This window comes from Oncorhynchus tshawytscha, linkage group LG03 (assembly GCF_018296145.1).
Source record: "Oncorhynchus tshawytscha isolate Ot180627B linkage group LG03, Otsh_v2.0, whole genome shotgun sequence".
Classification (NCBI taxonomy): Eukaryota; Metazoa; Chordata; class Actinopteri; order Salmoniformes; family Salmonidae; genus Oncorhynchus; species Oncorhynchus tshawytscha.
The window spans coordinates 4,747,051-4,771,931 of NC_056431.1; the positions used below are offsets into that span (position 1 = coordinate 4,747,051).

General features: G+C 43.2%; 2 protein-coding genes across 2 annotated transcripts; both read left to right on the forward strand.

Annotated features, from left to right (window-relative positions):
- Positions 1-1,961: 1,961 nt before the first annotated feature.
- Positions 1,962-9,472, forward strand: LOC112234866 (60S ribosomal protein L18). The gene is made up of 7 exons (XM_024403174.2): positions 1,962-2,057; positions 2,783-2,869; positions 3,096-3,203; positions 6,683-6,781; positions 7,145-7,268; positions 7,583-7,652; positions 9,341-9,472. Exons 1-7 carry the CDS (start codon positions 2,055-2,057, stop codon positions 9,414-9,416), a joined length of 567 nt encoding a protein of 188 aa, XP_024258942.1. The 5' UTR covers positions 1,962-2,054; the 3' UTR covers positions 9,417-9,472.
- Positions 9,473-9,773: 301 nt separating this feature from the next.
- On the forward strand, positions 9,774-24,051 carry sphk2 (sphingosine kinase 2). The gene is given in 9 exon segments (XM_042308047.1): positions 9,774-9,986; positions 12,022-13,709; positions 16,272-16,421; positions 17,328-17,422; positions 17,554-17,669; positions 20,023-20,226; positions 21,046-22,279; positions 22,281-22,637; positions 22,991-24,051. Coding segments are annotated over 8 exon segments (2,682 nt in total). The 5' UTR covers positions 9,774-9,986; positions 12,022-13,246; the 3' UTR covers positions 23,054-24,051.
- Positions 24,052-24,881: the final 830 nt, after the last annotated feature.

Sequence of the window (24,881 nt, forward strand, 5' to 3'; positions counted from 1 at the left end):
ATGTACAGTACCAGTCAAAAGTTTGGACACACCTTCCCATACAAGGTTTTTTCTTTAATAGTACTATTTTTTACATTGTAGAAAATAGTGAAGACCTCAAAACTATGAAATAAGACATACAGAATCATGTAGTAACCAAAAAAGTGTTGAACAAATCAAAATAGATGTTAGATTCTTCAAAGTAACCACCCTTCGCCTTGATGACAGCTTTGCACACTCTTGGCATTCTCTTAACCAGCTTCACCTGGAATGCTTTTCCAACAGCCAAACAGCTTGAAGGAGTTCCCACATATGCTGAGCACTTGTTAGTGGCTTTTCCTTCACTCTGTGGTCCAACTCATCCCAAACCATATCAATTGGGTTGTGTTTGGGTAATTGTGGAACCCCGGTCATCTGATGCAGCACTCCATCACTCTCTCCCTTACATTCCTGGAGGTGTGTTTTGGGTCATTGTCCTGTTGAAAAACAAATGATAGTCCCACTAAGGGAAAACCAGATGGGATAGCGTATCGCTGCAGAATGCTGCGGTAGGCTTGCTGGTTAAGTGTGCCTTGAATTCTAAATAAATCCCTGAAAGTGTCAACAGCAAAGCACCCCTACACCATCCCACCTCCTCCTCCATGCTTCACGGTGGGAACCACACATGCGGAGATCATCCGTTCACCTACTCTGCATCTCACAAAGACACGGCGGTTGGAACCAAAACTCAGACCCAAGGACAAATTTCCACGAGACTTGCTTGTACTCGTGTTTCTTGCCCAAACAAGTCTCTTCTTATTATTGGTGTCCTTTGGTAGTGGTTTCTTTGCACCAATTCGACCATGAAGGCCTGATCACGCAGTGTCCTCTAAACAGTTGATGTTGAGATGCGTCTGCTACTTGAACTCTGTGAAGGATTTATTTGGGCTGCAATCTGAAGTGCAAATAATTGTAATGAACTTTTCGTCTGCAGCAGAGGTAACTCTGGGTCTTCCTATCCTGTGGTGGTCCTCATGAGAACCAGTTTCATCATAGTTTATGGTTTTTGCGACTGCACTTGAAGAAACTTTCAAAGTTCTTGAAATGTTCCGCATTGACTGACCTTCACGTCGTAAAGTAATGATTGACTGTCATTTCGCTTTGCTTATTTGAGCTGTTCTTGCCATAATATGGACCTTGTCTTGTACCAAATAGGGCTAACTTCTGTATACCACCCCTACCTTGTCACAACACAACTGATTGGCTCAATCGCATTAAGAAGGACAGAAATTCCAGAAATGAACTTTTAACACAGTTAATTAAAGGTTAAATAAATAAATTACTAAAAATAAAAACACGTCTCACCTGTTCATTTAAATGTATTCCACTACCTCATGAAGCTGGTTGAGAGAAGGCCAAGAGTGTGCAAAGTTATCATCAAGGCAAAGGGTGGCTAATTTGAAGAATCTCAAATATAAAATATATTGATTTGTTCAACACTTTTTGGGCTTACTACATGATTCCATATGCATTTTTTCATAGTTTTGAGGTCTTCACTATTATTCTACAATGTAGAAAATAGTACAAATAAAGAAAAACCCTTGAATGAGGAGGTGTGTCCAAACTTTTAACTGGTACTGTATATATGAGAAATGCATTTTTTGACTTCTGACACAAAAACATACATATTTAAATATTTTCTAAAGTTAAAAAATAAAGAGCCTGACAAATTACAAGAAGAGAAGCTAGTTAAATGTTCTGTTCTGTTTTATAAAATTGGCTATTAATTGTATGTAAATCACATGGTAAAATATAATAGACTACTGTATTTTGAAATGTAATTTGTTTTTCACATAGTGGTTTTATTGGTTAGAAAGTCACTTCACACTAGCATATACACAAATTATGAATGGATTAAATTAATTAATGAATAGAATAACATAAAATATAAATATAATAACTTTTGGACGACGTGATGATCACACAGGAAGTAATAGCAAAATAGCCAACGAAAACGCGTGTGACCTCCGTAATCGCGGAGATGTGTTTATCGCGAGACAGCACCCTTCCTTTTTCCTTTCCATTCTGAGTCTAAGATGGTAGGTACAGATTCTGAAAACATCGTTAATGCTCCGACTTGATAATCTAAGTCCATCCTCACTTTTACAGTAGCACAACTCAACCATTTCCATGTAAATATTTGCCTTGATGTCTTTGGTTTGAATTCCTAATGGTATTGACGTACTATTTGGCGTTTTAGCGATACAGTTCAGTCCTTCACTACCGGGGGTTAGCGTCACAGTAGCTAGCTTGCTACCTGGTATTTTCACTAATTACTGAAAGACTGCGTGTAATTTAGACACAAGATAATGGTACTGCTGTTCGAGAAATGTCGGTAACTTTTGTATCTTCGTTTTGAGGCTTTTCCAAGGCCGAATGTATCGGATATCTGACTAGGTTGATGGCCCTAAATGAAAACGTGCTATTTGACTAGTGTTGGTGAACTATGTTACTCCACTGTCTCACTAGTTAGCCGCTGTGTATGAGACTGCAACGTTATGCTAAACGGTATGCCGCCAAATTCAAGTTGGGTGTGAATGATTTGTGTGCTGTTTAGGTATGAGTTGCACAGACCACGTCTACTAACGTTACAGTCGTTTGAGGCCTAGCCATAAAGCATAGGGTTCAGAAGCATGCAAAGGTACTTTTCCTGGCACAGTGATCAGAAGTGTCATTAACAATGTGTAACTAATGATTTGGTTTTCAATTGATCAGTGCGCGAATGGCAAGTTTGCATGTATTTACCTGCACCATCTATTCACAGGGAGTCGACATCCGACACAACAAGGACCGTAAGGTGCACCGAAAGGAGCCCAAGAGTCAGGATATCTACCTGAGGCTCCTGGTCAAGGTAAGTGTCACAACCTTTATACATTGATTCAAGTTAACATTAAGGCATTGTCATGTAAACAGTAGTCCGACAACTAAGTTGTTGATTTTCCCATCTTAATGTTATACTTTTTTTGGTTAATTGTAAAATCTATGCAGCACATAGCTCAGAGTAACCCTTGTTAACATTTTACATTGAGTAGTCAATACTTCCTACTTAATAAATGTTTATGTTCTCTTCTCCAAAGCTGTACAGATTCCTGGCCCGTCGCTCCACTGCTCCCTTCAACAAGGTGGTCCTCAGGAGGCTCTTCATGAGCAGGACCCACAGGCCTCCGATATCAGTGTCCCGCATGGTGAGTTACATCAATCCGTCCCTTTGCTGTGTTTTTTAACCTACTACAGAATCAAATTGCTACAATCAACTAAATTGAATGGCAGTCAAATTCACAGATTCAAAGACCTAAGAGGGCAACTGTACAAGTGGGAGGACAACTTCAGCTGGTACTCCTGCTTATGCCTGTTGCGCTACAATGCTTTATTGGTGCTTTTGACACTTCCTTGCTCAAACATTCTAGTTAGGATTCTCTTTTGACCTTTGACTCCTATGTCGTTGTTAATATACCTTCTGGTGATTTTGTACCTTTGAGTGAGCTGGAGATCTTTCCACCTCTCATGTGACTTCTTGAACATGTCCCATTTGGGGTGGCAGGTAGCCTAGCGATTTTAGAGCATTGGGCCAGTAACCGAAAGGTCGCTGGTTCCAAACCCACTAGGTGAAAAGTCTGTCATGCCCTTATTGCTCCTGTGTCTGCTAAATTACTTAAATGTAATGGCCCAGTTTCCCAAATGCATCTTAAGACTAAGTTCATTGTTGGAGCTTTGTACAAGCTCAGCGGTTTCCCAAAACCATTGTTACTAAAATTGGACTTGAAACCGCTCATTATTTACTGAGTGTTCGTCTCGTCGGATGCTTTTTTTGCCCATCTGTGTCACTTTATACACAAGCTCTCCGCTAAACATGGAATCAAGATGTTTCTGACTGCAGATAACTTCAGAACAAAGTTGATTACAAATACGAAGTTGCAAATGTCTTTGTTACAAATGAGCAAAGTATAATAATTAAAATTTAAAAAATCTTGCAATGGAAACCGAGATGACCGCATTAAAACAGTCTAAGGGGGATATAAGTGGTATCACTGAGTGGTCATGACTTCAAAACCAACCTATGACTGGCCACCCCACATAGCCTGGTTCCTCTCTAGGTTTCTTCCTAGGTGTTGGCCTTTCTAGGGAGTTTTTCCTAGCCACCGTGCTTCTACACCTGCATTGCTTGCTGTTTGGGGTTTTAGGCTGGGTTTCTGTACATACTTTGAGATATCAGCTGATGTACGAAGGGCTATATAAATAAATTTGATTTGATTATACTAACACTGTCAAATCCCAGCTGTACGATACCAAGGGTCCTACAGCTCATTAGGGATGACGTTAAGAGATTGACAGTTCTACCTTCTAGCACTATAGGGACGAGCAGAGGTGATAAAGAACATACTCCCTAGGTTACCGTTCCTTTTGTCCTCTGTACCCCTTCAATTCTCTCAGTACTGGTTTAGAGATGTGTAGTTTATTTTCTGGCTTATTGTGGAAAGATAAGAAACCAATAATTAACCATACACTGTCCATGTCAAGAAGCAAGTGTGGATTAGTTGTTCCTGTTTATTTGTATTACTTGTCTTGTGACTGTAATTTGATCTCTATATCATCATTATGGTATTACCCCATGTGCTACTGTAAGATAAGCCACTTGAGTTTTCATGTGACGTGGCAAATATACTTCATAATGCTATGAAGCATCCCTCATGTCCAATATGGAACAACCCCTTGTTTACTACAGGGAGAAAGACATTGGCTAATATTACCTGGCTATGCCAAAACATCAGTCAGGTGGGGCAAGTCGTAAGGGATGGTGATGTCAAACCATTTTAAAGAGTTGATAGCAGAGTTTAGCTTAAATAATATGGCATTTCTACCTTATTTGCAACTCAAATCAATAATCTATTTCCTCATGGTGTTGATGTGGGATCTAAAAGTGATGGACAACAAACTAAGGGGCGGCAGGGTAGCCTAGTGGTTAGAGAGTTGTACTAGGAACCGGAAGGTTGCAAGTTCAAACCCCCGATCTGTCATTCTGCCCCTGAATAAGGCAGTTAACCCACTGTTCCTAGGCAGTCATTGAAAATAAAAATTTGTTCTTAACTGACTTGTCTGGTTAAATAAAGGTAAAATAAAAAAGGGTGCTGCTAATGGGAAAGGAACGGTTTCCACCTTGTACAAACAGCAACATCCCTACTCCGTTACATTGGGAACAGGACTTGGGTGTATCTCTCACTGCAGTACAGTGGGATGCAATATGGAAAAACATAGATATCCAACTAACTGTAAGGTATAAAATTATTCAAATGGCTTATATTATACCTCACAGGTTGAATTTTTTATTTTTTTATCAAAGCCTTTCAGAATTCTGTTGGCATGGCTGCGGTGAGGTTGGTACACAAATGCATATTTTATGGAAATGTCCAGACGTCAAAAAATGTTGGACTGAGGTAGATATGTTGTCTGTCCTGTAGTGTGCCTGCTAGGAAGTAGGGTGGACAATATCCAACCTAGAACCACGCAACATATCACTGTACTGGCTTTCCTATCAGTCAAACCAACAATACTTCTGAATTGGAGAGAGTGTAAACCACAGTGCTTCAGCATGGAAGTCATGGATTTGTTGACTATGGAAAGAGTTGTCATCGGCCCTCCAGGACTATGACAACGGGCTAGACTCTAGTGGGTCTCTGGGACATTTATATGTAAATCAAAGAGCCTTGCCTAATATATTAATACTCTGTATGTGTTTGAACTGTACACCCTTAATACTCTGTATGTGTTTGAACTGTCTAAATATTTGTAGTCAAGTGGTAATATCCCACTAGGATCTGATCTGTCATCAGTATGATTTGAATGGAGAAAGTTGATCTGAGAGCTGCACTGCCTTTCTTTCGTTCCGATCAGTATTGAGGCAGCTCCAACCATGCACTTGTGAACATTCTTGCAGTGTTGTTGTTAGTAGAATTCTAAATTCCTCTGTATTATTTCCCAATCAGACTTATTACTCTGTCAATGCATTCTAAAGGGATTGTAAGACCCAATATTTCTATAAGAAATGGACAGAGCCCCGGTCTTAAAAGTCAGGTAACAGCGTTTAATTCAAAAGAGTACTGGGTACATACACATTTTACCACAGGTTATAAACTGAAAATGACGTCAGCGTTTCCTAAATGTTCCATCTCTTCATATGACACCGGTAGAGAGGCCCTAATAGTTTTCGAGCCTTCCCTCCTCTCCTAAAGCCAAGGTCAGTCACTGTAAATCAGCATTCTAGACAGTCTGGAGATAGTTCATTCATTTGTACAAAGGAACAGACGTCATTATTACTAAACTCCTGACTATATTATATACAATTGGGAATGGGAGCAAGAGAGAAAATTCACATGTACAGTACATTATAGCATTTGGACTAGTCAGTTCTGATTGGAATGTATACATAATTAGTCATTTCAACTATAATTTCCTCCAACGGTTGTGTTTTTGGGAAACTCGTGTTACATATTCGCCAGTTTGTAGGAACGGTGCCCTCGTTAGCCTAAGTTCCATTGCTATTGAGAAACCGGGACAATGTCCTTCCGGGTTTATTGATATGAATACATAGCTAAGTGAAAGCATCTTAGTATTTATCTTTACCCTGTGGCGGTTGTCCCTCGTCTGAACTATTTGACGTCCTCTTCAGATCCGTAAGATGAAACTACCTGGTCGTGAGAACCGAACCGCAGTTGTCGTGGGAACCGTCACTGATGATGTCAGAATTCAGGATATCCCCAAGCTCAAGGTAAAGGTTGTTTTAACTTACTGGATGCCTGTTTGGGTCAGGCTTTTGCTCCAGCACTTAACACACCTGGTTTAACCTGGGGTGTATTTATTGAGGAAACTGTTTAAGAGCAAAACTAGCATTTCTATTGGACAAATTCAGGTAGGTCCCTCCGTTGCCTTTGCTTCCGTTTTAAGAAACGTTTTGCAACAATCGGCGGAGTAAATACACCCCTGACTATTTTAATCTGGTGTTGGGCTACAACAAAAGCCTTCACACCCTGTAACTAGGTAGCTCTTCTGGACTAGTGTTAGACTACTTCACTGAAAATGAATTAAGTGTTAACATGAGTTGCTAAACGTGCTCTGTTCTCCCTTCCCTTAGGTGTGCGCTCTGAAGGTGACTGACGGCGCTCGCCGCAGGATCCTGAAGGCCGGAGGTCAGGTCATGACCTTTGACCAGCTGGCTCTGGCTGCCCCCAAAGGACAGGGCACCGTGCTGCTGTCAGGTAAGAACACTGCTAGTTTGAACGATGTTCAAGTTCAAAGTTATGCTGGGAATATTCTGTTGTACCTTTGCTCTACAGTCCTGTTACTGTTATCACCGCCACAGTCGGATTATGGCTAAACCCTGCCTGTTTCTAAAATTTCTCTTAAACCTAACCTTAACCACACTGCTATCCTAAATCTGCCTAAATTAAGGCCAAAAAGCTAATTTTGTGTTCATTCATTTTTACATCATAGACAATTTTGGCTTTGTGGCTATTAAGTAGTGACAGCCCTGTTACTCTGGTCTGAAACTCACTTGTTTTCCTTCTTTCAGGACCCCGTAAGGGCAGAGAGGTGTACAGGCATTTTGGAAAAGCCTGTGGAACCCCCCACAGCCACACCAAGTGAGTATTGTACCCCTTTCTTGAGATTGCTGCTCTCCTAGGATTTCATTCAATATCTATCAACTTAGAGAATGTTTTCCAAATGGTTTGACAAGTTCGTTCCAGTTTGGTTTTCACTGAAAATCAAATGTTTTTAAACTGAGGACACTTTCTGAATATTGAGAACTTCGATAAGATGTTTTGTTAGTACAGGGGCTTGTTGTGGAGAGCCCTACTTTAGAATGAGGATACTAGATGTGCATTGAGTAGAGAAGGACAAACATGTTTCTCTTGTCATGTAGAAACAATTGTCAGTTTTGTCTGAAATGTTCTAATCTATATGTTGCACCTCACTGAATTAGCCCCTGAGCCCAGTGTTAAAAAAACGGCAATTGAATTCATTGTTAGAATTTAGTATTTCAAAACTGGTAAATGAGATTTTGGGTCCTCTGTATAGGGATTTGGATTTTGCAATCCAATCTGACCTTTAATCATCAGGAAGATTTGTTTTTGCGTTTTTCTAAACTCAAAGGGTAGTGATTAGGGTTGTTTTAGATGGCGATAATCCTGATCCCACTGGAAGGGTGCATTCAGGGTGGGTTTAGAAAGGTGAAAGGCACTACAACCAAGATATGTCAATATAACTAAGGTGAGGAGGTTTAAAATACTCTTGCATCTGAATTAATTTGACTGCAGTACAGGTACTGAATGTGGCAATTTGTTTGTATTGAGAAGTGTCAAATACAGGTATGATTTCAAAATAGGTCATCTACGTGAATCATGTAGATCTGAACTAAATTGGGGGGGGGGTGTACTTAGCCGTGATGGTGAGAGCGGTGTGCAGACAGTAATTGTCCTTCTATTATGTTGGATTAATGAATCTTTTCATTTTGCTTGTAAGAACAAGAGCACAGGCCAGTCTGACTAGGCTTTGCGGTCAGGTAGACTGAGAGACACTACCATAAAGAAGAAAGTCACGCGTGCGACTTTACATCGTTGAACATCGCGAGTAACAAAAATGTTGTCGTGTTTGCGTCCCTGCAAGTAAATGCATGTACCTTTTTTTGATTCCGTGTTTAATCATCACCTACAGGGGTTGCAGGTGTAATTGCAGGGTACAGTGAAAATCTTATGATATAAATACAAATACCACTATATACATTAGTTTACTCCTCTTGGGTTCCCTATGACAGTATAGTGGTAGTTCTATAACCTGTCCAGTAGATTGAGAGGTGTAGGTAGGCCTGCTCAAAGCACTGGACATCTGGATTCAGTGATCTTGATGATGTGGCCTCTTGATCAGAATGATCCATCTGATTTTATTTTTTAAAAAGTCCAGATTGATCTTGAATTGCAAAACGGAGGATTCCAGGATCTGGATCATTCTGATCCAAATAAAATGTTTTTGGTGTAGAACAATTTGTTGAACTCTGTTTATTTACAAAATATTAAAAATGTATGCGCCTGAGATCCACTAGATTCACTTTCTCCAACCCAGTTATATCATATCAGTGATTACTTCAAGGAACGGAGAAGGAAAAATGCATAATTTAAATACATCAGGCATAGCTGTATTTTGCTAGTTTTGTCCCCAGACTACTATTGCTTTGGTTTACATGAAGTTGATGGACTGGCAGATTTGCATTATCTGCAGAATCTAGGAAGTGGTTTGAAACACTGAATTAATGGCATATCCTTCTCTCCCTCAGGCCCTACATTCGCTCCAAGGGCAGGAAGTTTGAACGTGCTCGTGGGCGCAGATCCAGCCGTGGATACAAGGCCTAAAGTCTTTTTGTTTTCCATGGAATCTGATACAAATAAAGATAGCGATATAAAATGAATCGATGTCTCTGTCTATTTTTTTTTTTTTTTCAGAGCTTTGTTGCGCTTTCATAGTACTTCACTCTACACATTTTCTTGTGCAAACCTGATGGACAACTTGAATCAAGCTACTATTTCTATTCACTCCTAGGACCAGTTTTATAACATTTAGTACTTTTAATACAATTGTTTTTCAATGCCTTGTGTAATACTTTTATTTAGATAGGTGATGAGTGCATTGGAAGCATGGACACAGTCTAGCTTAGACCGTATTGACTAGACTGACTGATTGAGGACAAGACTGGACTCAGTAACTTTCAGTCGATCATGACACTATCTGTGGCCTCCACAATGCGGTGCACTGGCGCCGTTAACTATTGGAGAATGTCGGTAGGTCCAGAATGTCTTTCCTTATCAGGATTGGACTTCCTCCCCGCCGCTCAAACTATCCAGTCCTCCCGTGTTTCATACACGCTTCCTGGAGGATAACCACAGCCGTCCTACGGAGCAAGCAAGCCGGAGAGGTAGAATGAGGTAATTTGAGTTCAGTCTATACAGTTGGATTGATATTTACACGGTTATTTTACCAATTGAGTATTAAGTAGCTATCTCCGAGCTAGCTGGTCAGCATATTGTTGCTAGCTGACGTTAGTGAAATGACATTGTTTAGCTAGTTAATGACAAAATGATGGCCAGCCGGATAGCGCCTTGCTGCTAACGTTAGATATTGTGGCTATACCGAGTTTTTAGCCAGGATAAACAACCAGTTGCGTTTATAACGTTATAGCTAGCCAATACATGATTTTCAACACAGCATTGTTGATTAGCATGCTATCCACTACTATAATAAGTTGGGATATCTTATATTGTCTAGCTTGCTGCTAACCCCAATTGAACGGTAACTGCTTTGTATACTGTATTCCCTGGCGATGGCTACTGTAGCTACCAGTCAACACAACATGGGTAACTATAACAATTTGAAACGTCAGAAGTAGCTAGCTAACTTATCAGCTAGCTTGCAATAGTTACGTACAGACTGCTGAGCAATGATTATTAACTGTAGTTAACGCTTGTCATTTGCTAACGTTAGATCGCTACGAAACTAGTAGCTCGATGGCTTCAGTCTAAGCCAACGTTATTTGTCAGTCGCTCTATCCTACTAGCTAGCCACCTGAGAACGGATCACACATTTCTAAACAATGTTGTGTGCAAGACTGCCAAATGAATCCTAAATGTTCCGAGCAAGGTCATAGTAAAACAAAATTAGAGCGGCGATACCCGCCACCCTGCAAATGCACCAAGTATTTTTCTTTAATCAGAGGCTGCATATCTGCCAAGTCTTGATTGTCAGCACCTTAGATAAGTTATAGACTGAACATAACACTTAATACTTAAAGGGAAGCCTCTTATGGGTCAGTTTTGTTATGTAGTCTATGATGACTGAATCTGATAGACACTTAATTCAAAGTTTTCCAGGCTTCATGTTAACCAACACATTGTGTTTTCAGTCCATAGTATTTCACTAGTAACAATGTAAAGAACCAATTGGTGATGACTGAGTAAACAATATTTGAAGGTCGCTACGAGTTATGCCTGCCGAAGTCAGTCCTGGGCAAGAATCTGTCTAGTAGGCTAATCCGTCAATGAATCATACTTCCACTGGTTACAAATTGTGAAAGAGAGTAAGACTCAAGACTGTCTGGACAAACGCCATCCGTCAATGTGTCCACCAAACTCGGTTAATTTAATTAGGCATACGTGGTAATAAACCAGTGCTCATTTACCCAAATGAGGTCGTCGCATCAGTGAGCACAGATGTCAGGAACGTGTGATTCTAAATCAGCGTGGTTTAGCCATCATGGCATGACTTCAAGGAATCCTGGACATGGGGATAATGCATGCACACAGATTGCCTAATCCAGTTTGAACCACAATCTCTCACGAGTTTGCTGCCCTTCTTTCACTTCTGCAACTGGCCAAAGAGTCACTCACCTTTTGGAACAATATAAAACTGTATCGACTGTGAAACAGGCATACGCACCACTCTAAACTTAGAAGCAGGACATGTGGTGAGGGAGCCTGTCTCAGTCACTCGGCTGGATTGTTGGAAAAGTTGATTTGAAAGTAATTTCCTCGTTTTCTACTGTTCTATTGTTTTCATAATGACTGCCGTACAAGGTGCTACTGCACATGTTTTTGTCAACGAAACATAAAGGTACTTTTGGGTGGAGTGACATTGATACTAGAGCTGGGAAGATAATTTTCAGTTTATCGTCACCAATCACGTATTGCAGGCATTTTACTGATATTGTTCATCACGATAAGTACTAGCCTATACTAGAGAAATTTGGAGTTTAAATTGAAATAAATTTGCAAATATGGGTGATTGTTAATGGGACAATTGATGGCTACAACCATCAAACTATTAGTACTAGTTTTAAAGGGACATTTTTATTGATACTAGTCACTTCCTTTTATGTTTCTTCGGCACTTGAATATATAAACTGAGTATTTTCTGCTGGAACACATTGGAAGCTAATGGATTACTAATACCAGTATTTCTCTCTAGGTATACTTATCTATGTGAAGGAACATGAACATGGACCCTTGAACTCAAGAAATGACAACACCCCCCCGGCACAATCTAGTAACATTTTTTTAGTTTTTATCTGTTTTGTTTGGTTTTCCATCTCTGTCTTTGATGGAAAACAACTAATTATGTGGCATTTTTCATTCAGATGACACTTAGCAACGCGGTCCATGTCCAATTCTATCTCACTACTGTAAAGCCTGCTTGTCTCTTGAAGAGTGATATTTAAATTCTACCTTGACACACCTTTCTCCTGCCTCCACATATCTCTCATTTCTGTGGAAGATCGGGACGTTTGACGTCAGCACTTACCACACAATATTCCACTGCAATCTAGTGCTAATTAAATTGCTATAGCCTCCTTGCAAGACCAAGGTGTGTTCATTTTTGTCTGATTCATAGTTAAGATTTGTTGTATTTTATGTTATTTAAACTCTTGTTTGACATGTAGCCGTCATTTCTAAGCTGCACTTTATTGATAAATATCAAGATCATTTCAAACTGTAATTTAAGCATATCTTTGAGTTATGTATATTTTTTTTATCTTTAGGAGTATATATATTCTGTTTTAATTTTAAACTGGAAAAGTATATTGTTTTTGTTTACAAGCCTCATCTGTCTATCATTCCGAAATGGACAAATCTAGAATCTGATAGCATTTAAGGACAAGGCAGACATAATCTGGAATTGACAGATCTAAGATCTATCCTTGTCTTCGGCATTTGCATTGTGAAGGCTGGTGTTTTCCATTGTTTTTATCCTTTCCTCTGTTGACACACTAAAGAGAAGAATCTCCATCTGAAGGCCAGTGGGATCGTACAATACTCCTTTGAGTGCAGATGGATTTCACATGTCAAACTCAGAGGTGCTTTTGTGGCGTTGCCTTTGCAATTCAAGCACTGAAGTGGAAGAATGATTTTAAGGAGGTTTCAGGGATAAATAACTTGTGTTTTAGTTTTTAAGACAGACAGCATCAGATCCTAAGGAGAGGTGCTTCTATTTGATTCTCCTTTAAGGTGGCCATCAGTCGCCGAAATGAACTGACATGTGTATCACTACCTGAATTTAAATAGACTTATTCCATCCAACAAACTTCCAACTGCATGAAACACTCACACACCGTCCACCTGTCAGGAAACAGACCTTACCTACCCTAAACCTGAGGGTTGGAAGTCCGCTCCCCGTCAAGCCCGCCACACTAAGGATGCGTTCCCCAGAGCCCCCCATCCCATCCCCAGCTGAGGCGCTACTCCACTGCCAGTTCGGGGGCTGGGGAACGGGCAGCAGCTGCAACAACAGCTGCCCCAACAGCCCTGGAGGTCCTGGGGGTCTGTCATCCCCTTCTCCCTCCCCCAGCCCCTCTCCTGCCTCCAGCTATGCCTTGACCCTCACCCCCTCTCACATCCACGTCCAGCGCCTGGCCCCCCGCCCTGGTAAAGAGGCACGTCTAATACTACCCCTGTCAGAGCTGGCAGGGTGCAGCTGTCCCCGCGCCCCTGCTCCCCCCTTGCTGGTTCTATACTGGTATCCCCCGGGGAGGCGGAGGAAGGGGGTGTCCAGGAGGAGGCAGGTGAGGGTGTACCTGGCTGAGGCCAGGGTGGAGGCTGAGAGGTGGTCCACTGCTATACAATGTCTGCTCAGGGGAGTCGCCATCACTGCTGACACGGGTGAGTGTGTGTTCCACTAACACAGCTACAATCAGTTATCTTGTCTGTTTGTATGCTATGTTACAGTCCAGGCACAATATGTGTAGGGTCTGAGGTTATTGTAACATCCCAGTTGTTGGAATCAGTCTGATGTTATTCTAATGTCCATCATAAAGACTGGCACAGTGTCACCGTGTGAGAGAATGAAGCCAAATCAGCACTCGTTATGGCATTTGGCGTCGACTACTTCTTATCCTGTGTACAGACTTTAACTGTGCCTTCATTAACTTTATGAGCACCATTCACTCCATACAGTTTGTTTCCATTACTGGGAGCGTTTATGTTAGTTATTGTAAACTGGAGTCATACTGGGTGATCTGAGGTCCTTTTGATGTAGGAGGCCAGAGGTACAAGGGAATATAGGCCTAGGCTACTGTATGAATACCATACCATGCTTGTTCTAACAGATACAGGCTAGTTCAGCTAATTTCTGACCATGCTAGATATAGGCTACTGCATAATGGCTGTAGGAAACTGTATAATGGCCATGTGATAAGGAATGAATGGATATAGGCCAATGCTATTGTACTGTATGTACGTACATACATACAGCATGCTATGTTCAGTCAGGAGACCTGACTATTAAAAGGCTAAAGTATTGTTTAAGGGTTCATTCATGTATGTGAACAAACATGTTATTTAATCTTTCTTGGCTGTGTGTGTGTGTGTGTGTGTGTGTGTGTGTGCTAGGTTATCCCTTTAACACTTAATTTCCTCTACTTTCTCTGTCTCTGCTCTTATCTGTCCTGCACACACGGTCTGTATCATTCAGCGTCTAACCAACACAGCATCCCTCCCTCCCTTCCAACTAACTCCCACCCCTCACCAAGACAGCCTCCCTCCCTTCCAAATAACTCCCACCCCTCAAAAAGACAGCCTCCCTCCCTTCCAACTAACTCACACCACCAACAAAGAAAACTTCCCTCCCTTCCAACTAACTCCCACCCCTCACAAAGAAAACTTCCCTCCCTTCCAACTAACTCCCACCCCTCACAAAGACAGCCTCCCTCCCTTCCAACTAACTCCCACCCCTCACAGACTGCCTCCCTCCCTTCCAACTAACTCCCACCCCTCACCAACACTGCCTCCCTCCCTTCCAACTAACTCCCACCCCTCACCAACACTGCCTCCCTCCCTTCCAACTAACTCCCACCCCTCACCAACACTGCCTCCCTCCCTTCCAACTAACTCCCACCCCTCACCAACACTGCCTCCCTCCCTTCCAACTAACTCCCACCCCTCACCAACACTGCCTCCCTCCCTTCCAACTAACTCCCACCCCTCACCAACACTGCCGCCCTCCCTTCCCACTAACTCCCACCCCTCACCAACACAGCCTCCGTCCCTTCCAACTAACTCCCATCCCTCACTCACCAACATCTATTATCCATTTCAACATTTCAACATTCCCTTTTCTTCCAATTGTTTTGACTCTCCCTCGCTCATTATCTCTCTCTTGTCTCCTTCCTCTCTCCCAAACACTCTTCTATTCTCACTGTCTCTGTGCATTAGTGTACACCCTCAGTGTCTGTCTGTGCATCCTCCCCCCATAGTCTTTCATCCTTGCTGTCTTTACACATTTTTCAGTCTCCTCTCCTCCTCCTGTCTCCTCTCATCCATCTATCTGCCTTCTGTCCTCTTTTGTTTTGTACTTCCTCCCCCCCTTCCTTCCTGCTGTCTGCATTTCTTTATCTTCCTCTTTCAATGTCCTCCCTCTTTCTCCTTTCCCAGTTACTACCCCTTTCTCTCTCTCTCTCCCTCTCCTTATCTATTCATCACACACTCTGTCTAACTGTCTCCACTCTGTTTGTCTGTAACTCTATCTCCTCTCTTATCTCTCTCTCCTTATCTCTCTAACTCCTTGTACTCTGTCTAGTCTGTTTCTCTCCCCTGCAGTGTGAATTAGACAACCTCCTAGCTGCTGGTTCTGCTTCTATAATGGCTTTAGTCAGAGATGTGTGCAGTTAGTGTTTGGTCCACTTCAACCCTATACAGTAGGTGCTGCTGTGTAGATAGGGCTCTGCTTGTTATTACCAGGTGTTTTGTGGAAGACTAAACACTGAAGTGTTCAGTTAAGTACCTTGTATCCTGTCCTGGGCCTTGAGGGCCTTTTCATTCTTCAAGATTTAATTATGAAGAGCCATTAGTCAAATGGCATCATTATTACTTATCTGGTCAGAGATAGTCCCTTTGAGATGAGCTGAAAGAGGTTTGCCTTGTCACAGATACACTCAAGGTCTAAGGGTGGGAAACACTGTGCTTTATGGCAGGGTTTCCCAAACTCGGTCCTCCCCAAATAATCAAAGTTTGATGTTGAGTTGGTTATTTGAATCAGCTGTGTAGTGCTGGGACAAAACTAAAACATGCACCCGGGGGGGTGGGGGTCCCAGGACTGAGTTTGGGAAACCCAGCTTTATGGCATCACGTACGTTTGTTGTTCTCTTGTACACTGAGGACGAAGCCTCGTATTTTTGATAGAACAATCAATCAATTTGTTTCTAATGATTGGCTGCTTTCCCTCAGAAATTGGCAAACGTCTACTGCCCCGTCCCCGAAGGCTGCTGCTATTGGTGAACCCCTTCAGTGGGAGAGGCCAGGCTATGCAGTGGTGTCAGACACACATCCTGCCAATGATCAGAGAGGCTAACATCAGCTACAACCTGATACAGACAGGTAACACACACCGTAACGTCAGCTACAACCTAATACAGGCAGGTAACACACACCGTCACGTCAGCTCTGCAACCTGATACAGACAGGTAACACACACAGTAACATCAGCTCTGCAACCTGATACAGACAGGTAACACACACCGTAATGCCAGCTACAACCTGATACAGACAGGTAACACACACCGTAACGTCAGCTACAACCTGATACAGACAGGTAACACACACCGTAACATCAGCTACAACCTGATACAGACAGGTAACACACACCGTTATGTCAGCTACAACCTGATACAGACAGGTATAACACACACCGTCATGTCAGCTCTGCAACCTGATACAAACAAGTAACACACACCATAACATCAGCTCTACAACCTGATAGACAGGTAACACACACCGTAATGCCAGCTACAACCTGATACAGACAGGTAACGCACCGTAACGTCAGCTACAACCTGATACAGACAGGTAACACACACCATAACATCAGCTACAACCTGATACAGACAGGTAACACACACCGTAACATCAGCTACAACCTGATACAGACAGGTAACACACACCGTTATGTCAGCTCTGCAACCTGATACAGACAGGTATAACACACACCGTCATGTCAGCAACCTGATACAAACAAGTAACACACACCATAACATCAGCTCTACAACCTGATAGACAGGTAACACACACCGTAACATCAGCTACAACCTGATAGACAGGTAACACACACCGTAACATCAGCTCTACAACCTGATAGACAGGTAACACACACCGTAACATCAGCTACAACCTGATAGACAGGTAACACACACCGTAACATCAGCTCTGCAACCTCAGTCGTTAACCGGTATCACACACACACACATGGGTACAACCTCCTAACAACACGTCTCCTTTTCTTCTCAGAGCGACAGAACCATGCCAGAGAGTTGATCAAAGAGATCTCCCTGCCTCAGTGGGACGGCATCATCATCGTCTCTGGAGATGGCCTGCTGCACGAGGTGTGTGTGTGTGTGGGTGTGTGTGTGTGTGTGTGTGTGTGTGTGTGTGTGTGTGTGTGGGTGTGTGTGTGTGTGGGTGTGTGGGTGTGTGTGTGTGTGTGTCTGACTCTGCTCTGCTTTTCTCTCTCCAGGTGATCAATGGTTTGATGGAGCGTCCAGACTGGGAACTCGCAATAAAGACACCTGTAGGTATCCTTCCCTGTGGCTCTGGAAATGCCCTGGCTGGCTCCATCAACCACCATGCAGGGTGGGTCACACACACACATCCAACCAGCTATGTGACACATGTGATGACTTGACCAGAGATATGAGACTGATTCAAACATAAACATGCAATATTTTAGAATTTCTTGTTCGATCAATGGTGAGAATGCTGGAGATACTAGTAGAAGCATTGAAATGAATGAATAGGTTATTCCAGTTCAGAGTTCTGGTCCCATGGTGTGTCTGGATTGAATGAATAATTTCCCCACCACTTGATACATTTCTCAATGCTGATGAAAATAAACACGCACCTTTACAGTCACACACACACCCACAGTAGTTTTCATTGGAAATAAAAGGTGTGCAGTCTAATCAGCATTGGGACGATATATGATTCTATCGAATATTGGGATGTTTGACATTGCCTAATATGTGAAGTCCAAGATGGTAGGTATATCGTGAAGTCCAAGATGGTAGGTATATCGTGAAGTCCAAGATGGTAGGTATATCGTGAAGTCCAAGATGGTAGGTATATCGTGAAGTCCAAGATGGTAGGTATATCGTGAAGTCCAAGATGGTAGCTATATCGTGAAGTCCAAGATGGTAGCTATATCGTGAAGTCCAAGATGGTAGGTATATCGTGAAGTCCAAGATGGTAGGTATATCGTGAAGTCCAAGATGGTAGGTATATCGTGAAGTCCAAGATGGTAGGTATATCGTGAAGTCCAAGATGGTAGGTATATCGTGAAGTCCAAGATGGTAGGTATATCGTGAAGTCCAAGATGGTAGGTATATCGTGAAGTCCAAGATGGTAGCTATATCGGGATGTGCAAGATGGTAGCTATATCGGGATGTCCAAGATGGTAGGTATATCGTGAAGTCCAAGATGGTAGGTATATCGTGAAGTCCAAGATGGTAGGTATATCGTGAAGTCCAAGATGGTAGGTATATCGTGAAGTCCAAGATGGTAGCTATATCGTGAAGTCCAAGATGGTAGGTATATCGTGAAGTCCAAGATGGTAGGTATATCGTGAAGTCCAAGATGGTAGGTATATCGTGAAGTCCAAGATGGTAGGTATATCGTGAAGTCCAAGATGGTAGGTATATCGTGAAGTCCAAGATGGTAGCTATATCGTGAAGTCCAAGATGGTAGCTATATCGTGAAGTCCAAGATGGTAGCTATATCGGGATGTGCAAGACTTCTGTATTTGAACTTTAAAAATCGAACGGTGCAGTCTTATAAGTTAGGCTGCAACGATATGTTGAAAATGAAGTCTAAATAAATGAAGACATTTTTTTGCCTTACTAAGGTTATTTCATGAGAATGTGACTAGAAAATCATATATAAGGACAACTTGCACAATCTGGAATTATTTTGTCAATATTGGTGGCTCCCGAGTGGTTCGATTCCAGGCTGTATCACAACCGACTGTGATCGGAAGTCCCATAGGGCGGTGCACAATGGCCCAGCGTCGTCCGGGTTGGGAGGGTTTGTCCAGGGTAGACCGTCATTGTAAATAAGAATTTGTTCTTAACTGACTTGACACATTTTTTGAATGAACCTTTATTTAACTAGGCAAGTCAGTTAAGAACAAATTCTTATTTACAATGATGGCCTACCAGGGAACAGTGGGTTAACTGCCTTGTTCAGGGGCAGAACGACAGACTTTTACCTTGTCAGCTCAGGGATTCGATCCAGCAATGGCCCAACACTCTAACCACTAGGCTACCTGCCGCCCCAAAAGTTAAAGGTTAAATAAAAAAGAGGAAATAAAATAATAAAGTCGCCAAACGATCATATCGGATATCACAATATTTGGAGTAGCATATCGTAGAAGAGGTCTCCCCAAATATCACCCAACCTTAATTCTAATCACGGTCAACCTTTAGACTTTAGTTTCTTGATGTACGGCCCATTTACCTTATTAAAGTACTGTAGACTTTAGCATCTTCAACTAATCCTTATGCCTCTCATATTGTTGTATCAGCTGTTTCAACGAATCATGGAGACTGATAGAGATATTCTCTCTTCCCTCCCTCCCTCTTTCTCCTACCCCCACTATTCCCTCCCTCTATGTCCTGTTATTTCTTGAGTTCTCTCCTTTATCTCTGGAAGACACGTCAATAAATGAGTCCAGTCAATATAGTTCAGTCTGTTCTTTCATCTCTCTCCTTCTTATCTCTTGTGTTTTCTTTACGATGGTTTGTTTGGCCACCAACATAACATTCACTGATTGTGTGTGTCATAAACATTTACTTATATTACACAGTATTCATTTCCTCTCTCCTCTCACCTTTCCTCTCTGTATTTTCCATTCCTCTCCCTCTCCACATTCTCACCCTTTCTCCATTCTCTTCCATCCACTGTTTCCCTTGTACTTTTCTCTTCATCCCAGTTATGACATGTGCCTTCGGGAGCCTCTCCTCCTCAACTGCTGTTTTCAGCTCTGCCGTGGCGGAGTCAAGCCCATGGATTTGGTCTCTGTGACAACCAGCCCCGCCCCTTCTCAAAGTGGCCGCCCGGGTCTTCCCAGAAGGATGTTCTCCTTCCTGTCTGTGGCCTGGGGCTTTGTGTCTGACGTGGACATCGAGAGTGAGAGGTGTGTGTGTTTAAGTTAATGGCGTGGCTGCGGTGCCGAGTTCTCTAGAGTCCCGATAGCTAGCTTCTGCACATGTGCGGGATTCTCTATTTTACTGCTCCCTCTGCAGACACAGCTTATCAAACACAAGCAGTACACTGAAGGGCAGTTTTTTTCCATCATCATTGCAAACATTGGCTAAGCAGGAGGCAGTCAACATAGTAGTTGAATGGTCGGCTGCCCAGAAGTGGAACAGGCTACTCAGGCAAATTTCAGTCATTGTCAAATCGTGCACTACTTGCATGATCATTGAGAAGCAACATTACAGTTGTATGTGATTTGTGGTTTAAATGCAGATTGTACTGGGGCAAAAACAATGTGTAGACAGTTTCCTACATGTGCTACTGCAATATCCTTAGTTACAAGAGACAAAGTTTTAGCCTACATTAGCATACTATATATATATATATATATTTTTTTTTTTGTAATGTTGGTTCAAATAGCTGCAGGTTTTATATCAATTTGAGTCAGATGTAGGCTCTACCATGTCTATCAAAAAGGTTGATAGCAAGGGTTCAGAAGAGGCTGAGTAAAGTGAAGGGAGGTGGATGTGTGTAAACTAACACATGGGCAGAACGTGATTTGGTTCTTTAACTCTGGGGAAGAGGCTTCCAGGGTGACGGAACAGGGCGCTTGCCTTCGGTCACTCATCCTTAAATTAAGTACATGCAATCTTTCACTGTACCTCCTTGATCACTTTTATTCCTAATGAATAAGTAATGTGTTATGTTCTCTGTTGTTGCCCTGGTAACTAAATGCTGTAATGGTGTGATGTTGCAGGTACCGGGGTCTGGGGTCGGCACGGTTCACCCTGGGCACTCTGGTCCGCCTGGCCTCCCTGCGCTCCTATAAGGGCCGTCTGTCCTACCTGCCCCCCTCCATAGTCGCCACATCCCCAGACGCCATCCCTCCGCCCCTGCGCAGACCCCTGTCCCGCAGCATCACTGAGGGCCTGGAGGGCTTCTGCCACACCCCCATCCAACGCACCAGCTCTGACATGGGCCTCAGCGAACAGAGGAGTCTGAGGAGGGTAGACACGGAGAGGGAGATGGAGAGGCAGAGAGAGAGGGAGAGGAGGAGGGAGAGGGCCAGGGGAGGGGGAACGGGGGTGGTCAGGGCAAGTAGCTTGGCAGAAGATAGAGAGAGAGAGATGGAGGGTGAGGTGGGGAGGTCAGGGACAAGTTCGGAGAGATCTGGGACGAGTTCGGAGTCGAACGAAAGGGAAGATTGCAGGATGGGAAGGGAGGATGGGATGACGGGGAACATGGAAGAAACGCCAGATGAGGAAAGAGAAGACGGAACGATGGAGCAGGACTCAGGGGTGATAGAGGATATAGAGGAGAGAGTGAGGAATGGAGAAGGTAGCAGCGGCTCAATGGATGGAGTGATGGAAGCGAAGGAGGTTGGAGAGGGGTACGGGGTGGACATGGGGCGAGAGGCCAACGAGGACCCAGAGGGGTGTTACTCGTACCCTGACAACCTCCAGCAGACCAGACTGGCTCTAAGGAAGAACTCTGCCCCTTCCAGCCAGATAGCTAACGCCTTCTTTAGCCAGCCCCTCAGCCAGGAGGCTGACCCCGTGTCTGGAGCCTCGTACAGGGCAGAAGAGATGGATCTGAACGGAACATATTTCCAGAAAGAAGCTTACCCACTGGATATCGCCCGGGAGAGAGCCCTCACCATATCCTCTCCCTTCAGACACTCTCCTTTCTCCTTCAAGCCCAAATCCCTGGACCAGAACGCATCCCGCCCCAGACCCCTATCCCTCCTCCACCACCCCCACTCCAACTCCCTACCTCCTAAACTCCCCTCCCTGTCCCTCTCCCTCTCTCCCACGCCCCCTTCCTCCCCGTCCTGCGCCTCCCCTCACTCCTCTTCCTACCTCGTTCCGCGCCCCAACACACCCAACTCTACTTCCCCGCCTCTCCAGTCCCCCTCCTTTACCTTTGACATTGCAGAGCCTGCTGGATCCCTCAAGAACCGCCCCCCGTCTCACTCCCTTTCAACCCCCCAGGGATGACCTCCTGCCCCCCTTGGACCAGGCCCTGCCGACCCGGGACTGGGTGACCATCGAGGGGGACTTTGTGCTTGTGCTGGCCATCTACCAGTCCCATCTCGGGGCAGACCTCCACGCCGCCCCCCAAGCCAGGTTTGACGATGGGCTGATCCACCTGACATTTGTGCGGGCAGGGATCTCCAGAGCCACCCTGCTCCGTCTGTTCCTGGCCATGGAGAGGGGGGCACACCTGTCTCTCAGCTCCCCCTATGTGAGCCACGTCCCAGCCAGGGCCTTCAGGCTGCAGCCCCTCTCCCCACGAGGAACACTCACTGTGGACGGGGAACTGGTGCCATACGGCCCGCTGCAGGCACAGGTAGAGAGAGCGATGAAGTGAGAAAGTGGAGTGGGCAGTTGCTAAGATTTTAAAACTGATTTTGAAAGCTTTTTTAAAATAAATATTTTCACTAACAATCCCAGCTAGTAAGTGCATGTAAATCCACTCCACATCTATAGTACTGAACTGGTGTATTGTCTTTGGTACGATGTTACCCTCTGTATTCTGCCTGTATTATATTAAACCCTTGATGATGGCCTATCACTTCAGTGCAACAAAAGCTGTTAGACTTTTCTCTGGTATATTAATAACCACATTATACACTTACAATACCTATCTTTAGTTCCCTCTAAAGTATTCTACTAATCACTCTATCGGTTTGTCTCCCTCAGGTCCATCCCTCTATGTCCCGGCTCATTGTCGGCGACTCTGGAGTGAAGATCACCCGATTCTGACAAGGGATTGGCTGACCAGATCAGCTGATACGGCGCTCTCTGCAACTATATAATCTCTGTTCCCATCTACGTTCACAGAGAAAGGGGAGAAAAAAAGCCTCAGACTGAAAATAGAGCGAATAATTTCTGGTGTTTAATGGAAGGGATCACCTGCTGAGCAGAGCGGCGGTGCAGGACGCAAGCCGAGGGATTAATAGAGGATTTTAAAAACGGATGAAAACGAGCTTTGTTGCACAGCTGTTGGATTACACTCCGTTTATCCTGAGAAGCCTGTACCTGCATAGCCATGGGAGCAAATTAGGGGGGACAAGTTGAATGTGTATGGGGGAGTGTGTATTCGGTGCATGTGTGTAGTGTATACATTCTAGTATGCACAAATGGCATGTAGAGATGCACATTTCCTGACCTTGCCTTACAGAGTTCAGATTTCTTTGTTCTCTATCAAAACTGTCCTAGAACAGTTCTAGAACTTCTTCAGAGGGAGCCACACCCTCATGCAAATGTAGATCCCCTTCCGTATTGGAACCACTGTCCTTTCCTGTAATGCCTTAAAGTACAACTCCTGTGACTTTGCCCTTTCAGTCTTATATAAGAAGCCTAAACCTGCGACAACGCAAAACTCCATTCACCAGAGGCTGGTGGGAGGAGCTATAGGAGGACGGGCTCATTGTAAAGACTGAAATGGAATGGTATCAAACCCATACAAAACCACATGTTTGACTCTGTTCTATTTATTCCATTCCAGCCATGACAATGAGCCTGTCCTCATATAGCTTCTCCCACCAGCCTCCTCTGCCATCCAGGTATATCAGAAGGGACCATCCACTACAGGAAAAACAAAGCAAAGCTGATGAGCATACTGTGGTGTTAAGTTTGTATTGGTGTGTATGTAATATCTGTGCACAAAGGAAGTTAATTAGCAATCTCATGGAGACGATTACTCCTAGAATAAACCAGTAAAGTTAGATCAACACTGAAATAAATATAAATCTCATTGAGTCCTTTTACACGGGTATTCCACAATAGGATAGATGGGACTGTTGAACAGTAGCCATCATGGTGTATAGTGCATTTGCCTGTTTTTCTTAGAAAAAAGGGTGCATGATGATGATGATAGATTATGAAGTTGCCACAGAGTGAACATGAGACTGTTGCTTGATCAAGTTTCATGTATGTTGTCACGGAATCCTCAGTCTCACCAAGACCCAGAATGCTGGTTGTTTTCAGCAAATAGTCACTAGTTCCACATGTGTAAACTGCCTTTTTACTACATACCTCTGTTGTTGTCCGTTTGAATTGATATAATTGTGAGTAGATTCTGAAGTGTTATGCAGCTGCAGAAAATCAACACTCGATTGTATTCTATCTCTTAGATAAAGGTTGCTGTTGACAGGAACAAGATGTTCTTGTCTTGCTGGTGTTATTTACCACATGACAAGCAGATCGTTTCCATAGGAGACAGTTATAATCTTAAACAGACAACATAAACTCAGTAAATGATTGATTACCATCTTGAGGATTTAGCTAGTCACAGACAAGACTGTGCCTCCCAAATCAAATCATAGCCTACATTTCAGAAATGGATTTCTCAATGGAATGTAGCCTATACAGTTGAAGTCGGAAGTTTACATACACTTAGGTTGGAGCCATTAAAACTAGTTTTTCCAACCACTCCACAAATTTCTTGTTAACAAACTATAGTTTTGGCAAGTCAGTTAGGACATCTACTTTGTGCATGACACAAGTAATTTTACCAACAATTGTTTACAGACAGATTATATCACTTATAATTCACTGTATCACAATTCCAATGGGTCAGAAGTTTACA

What these genes read in the sequence shown, in the direction of transcription:
- LOC112234866 (XM_024403174.2), top strand. An exon ending in AGGATATCCCCAAGCTCAAG is followed by an intron (nt 6,782 to 7,144) that starts GTAAAGGTTGTT and finishes CCCTTCCCTTAG; the next exon opens with GTGTGCGCTCTGAAGGTGAC. An exon ending in GGGCACCGTGCTGCTGTCAG is followed by an intron (nt 7,269 to 7,582) that starts GTAAGAACACTG and finishes TCCTTCTTTCAG; the next exon opens with GACCCCGTAAGGGCAGAGAG.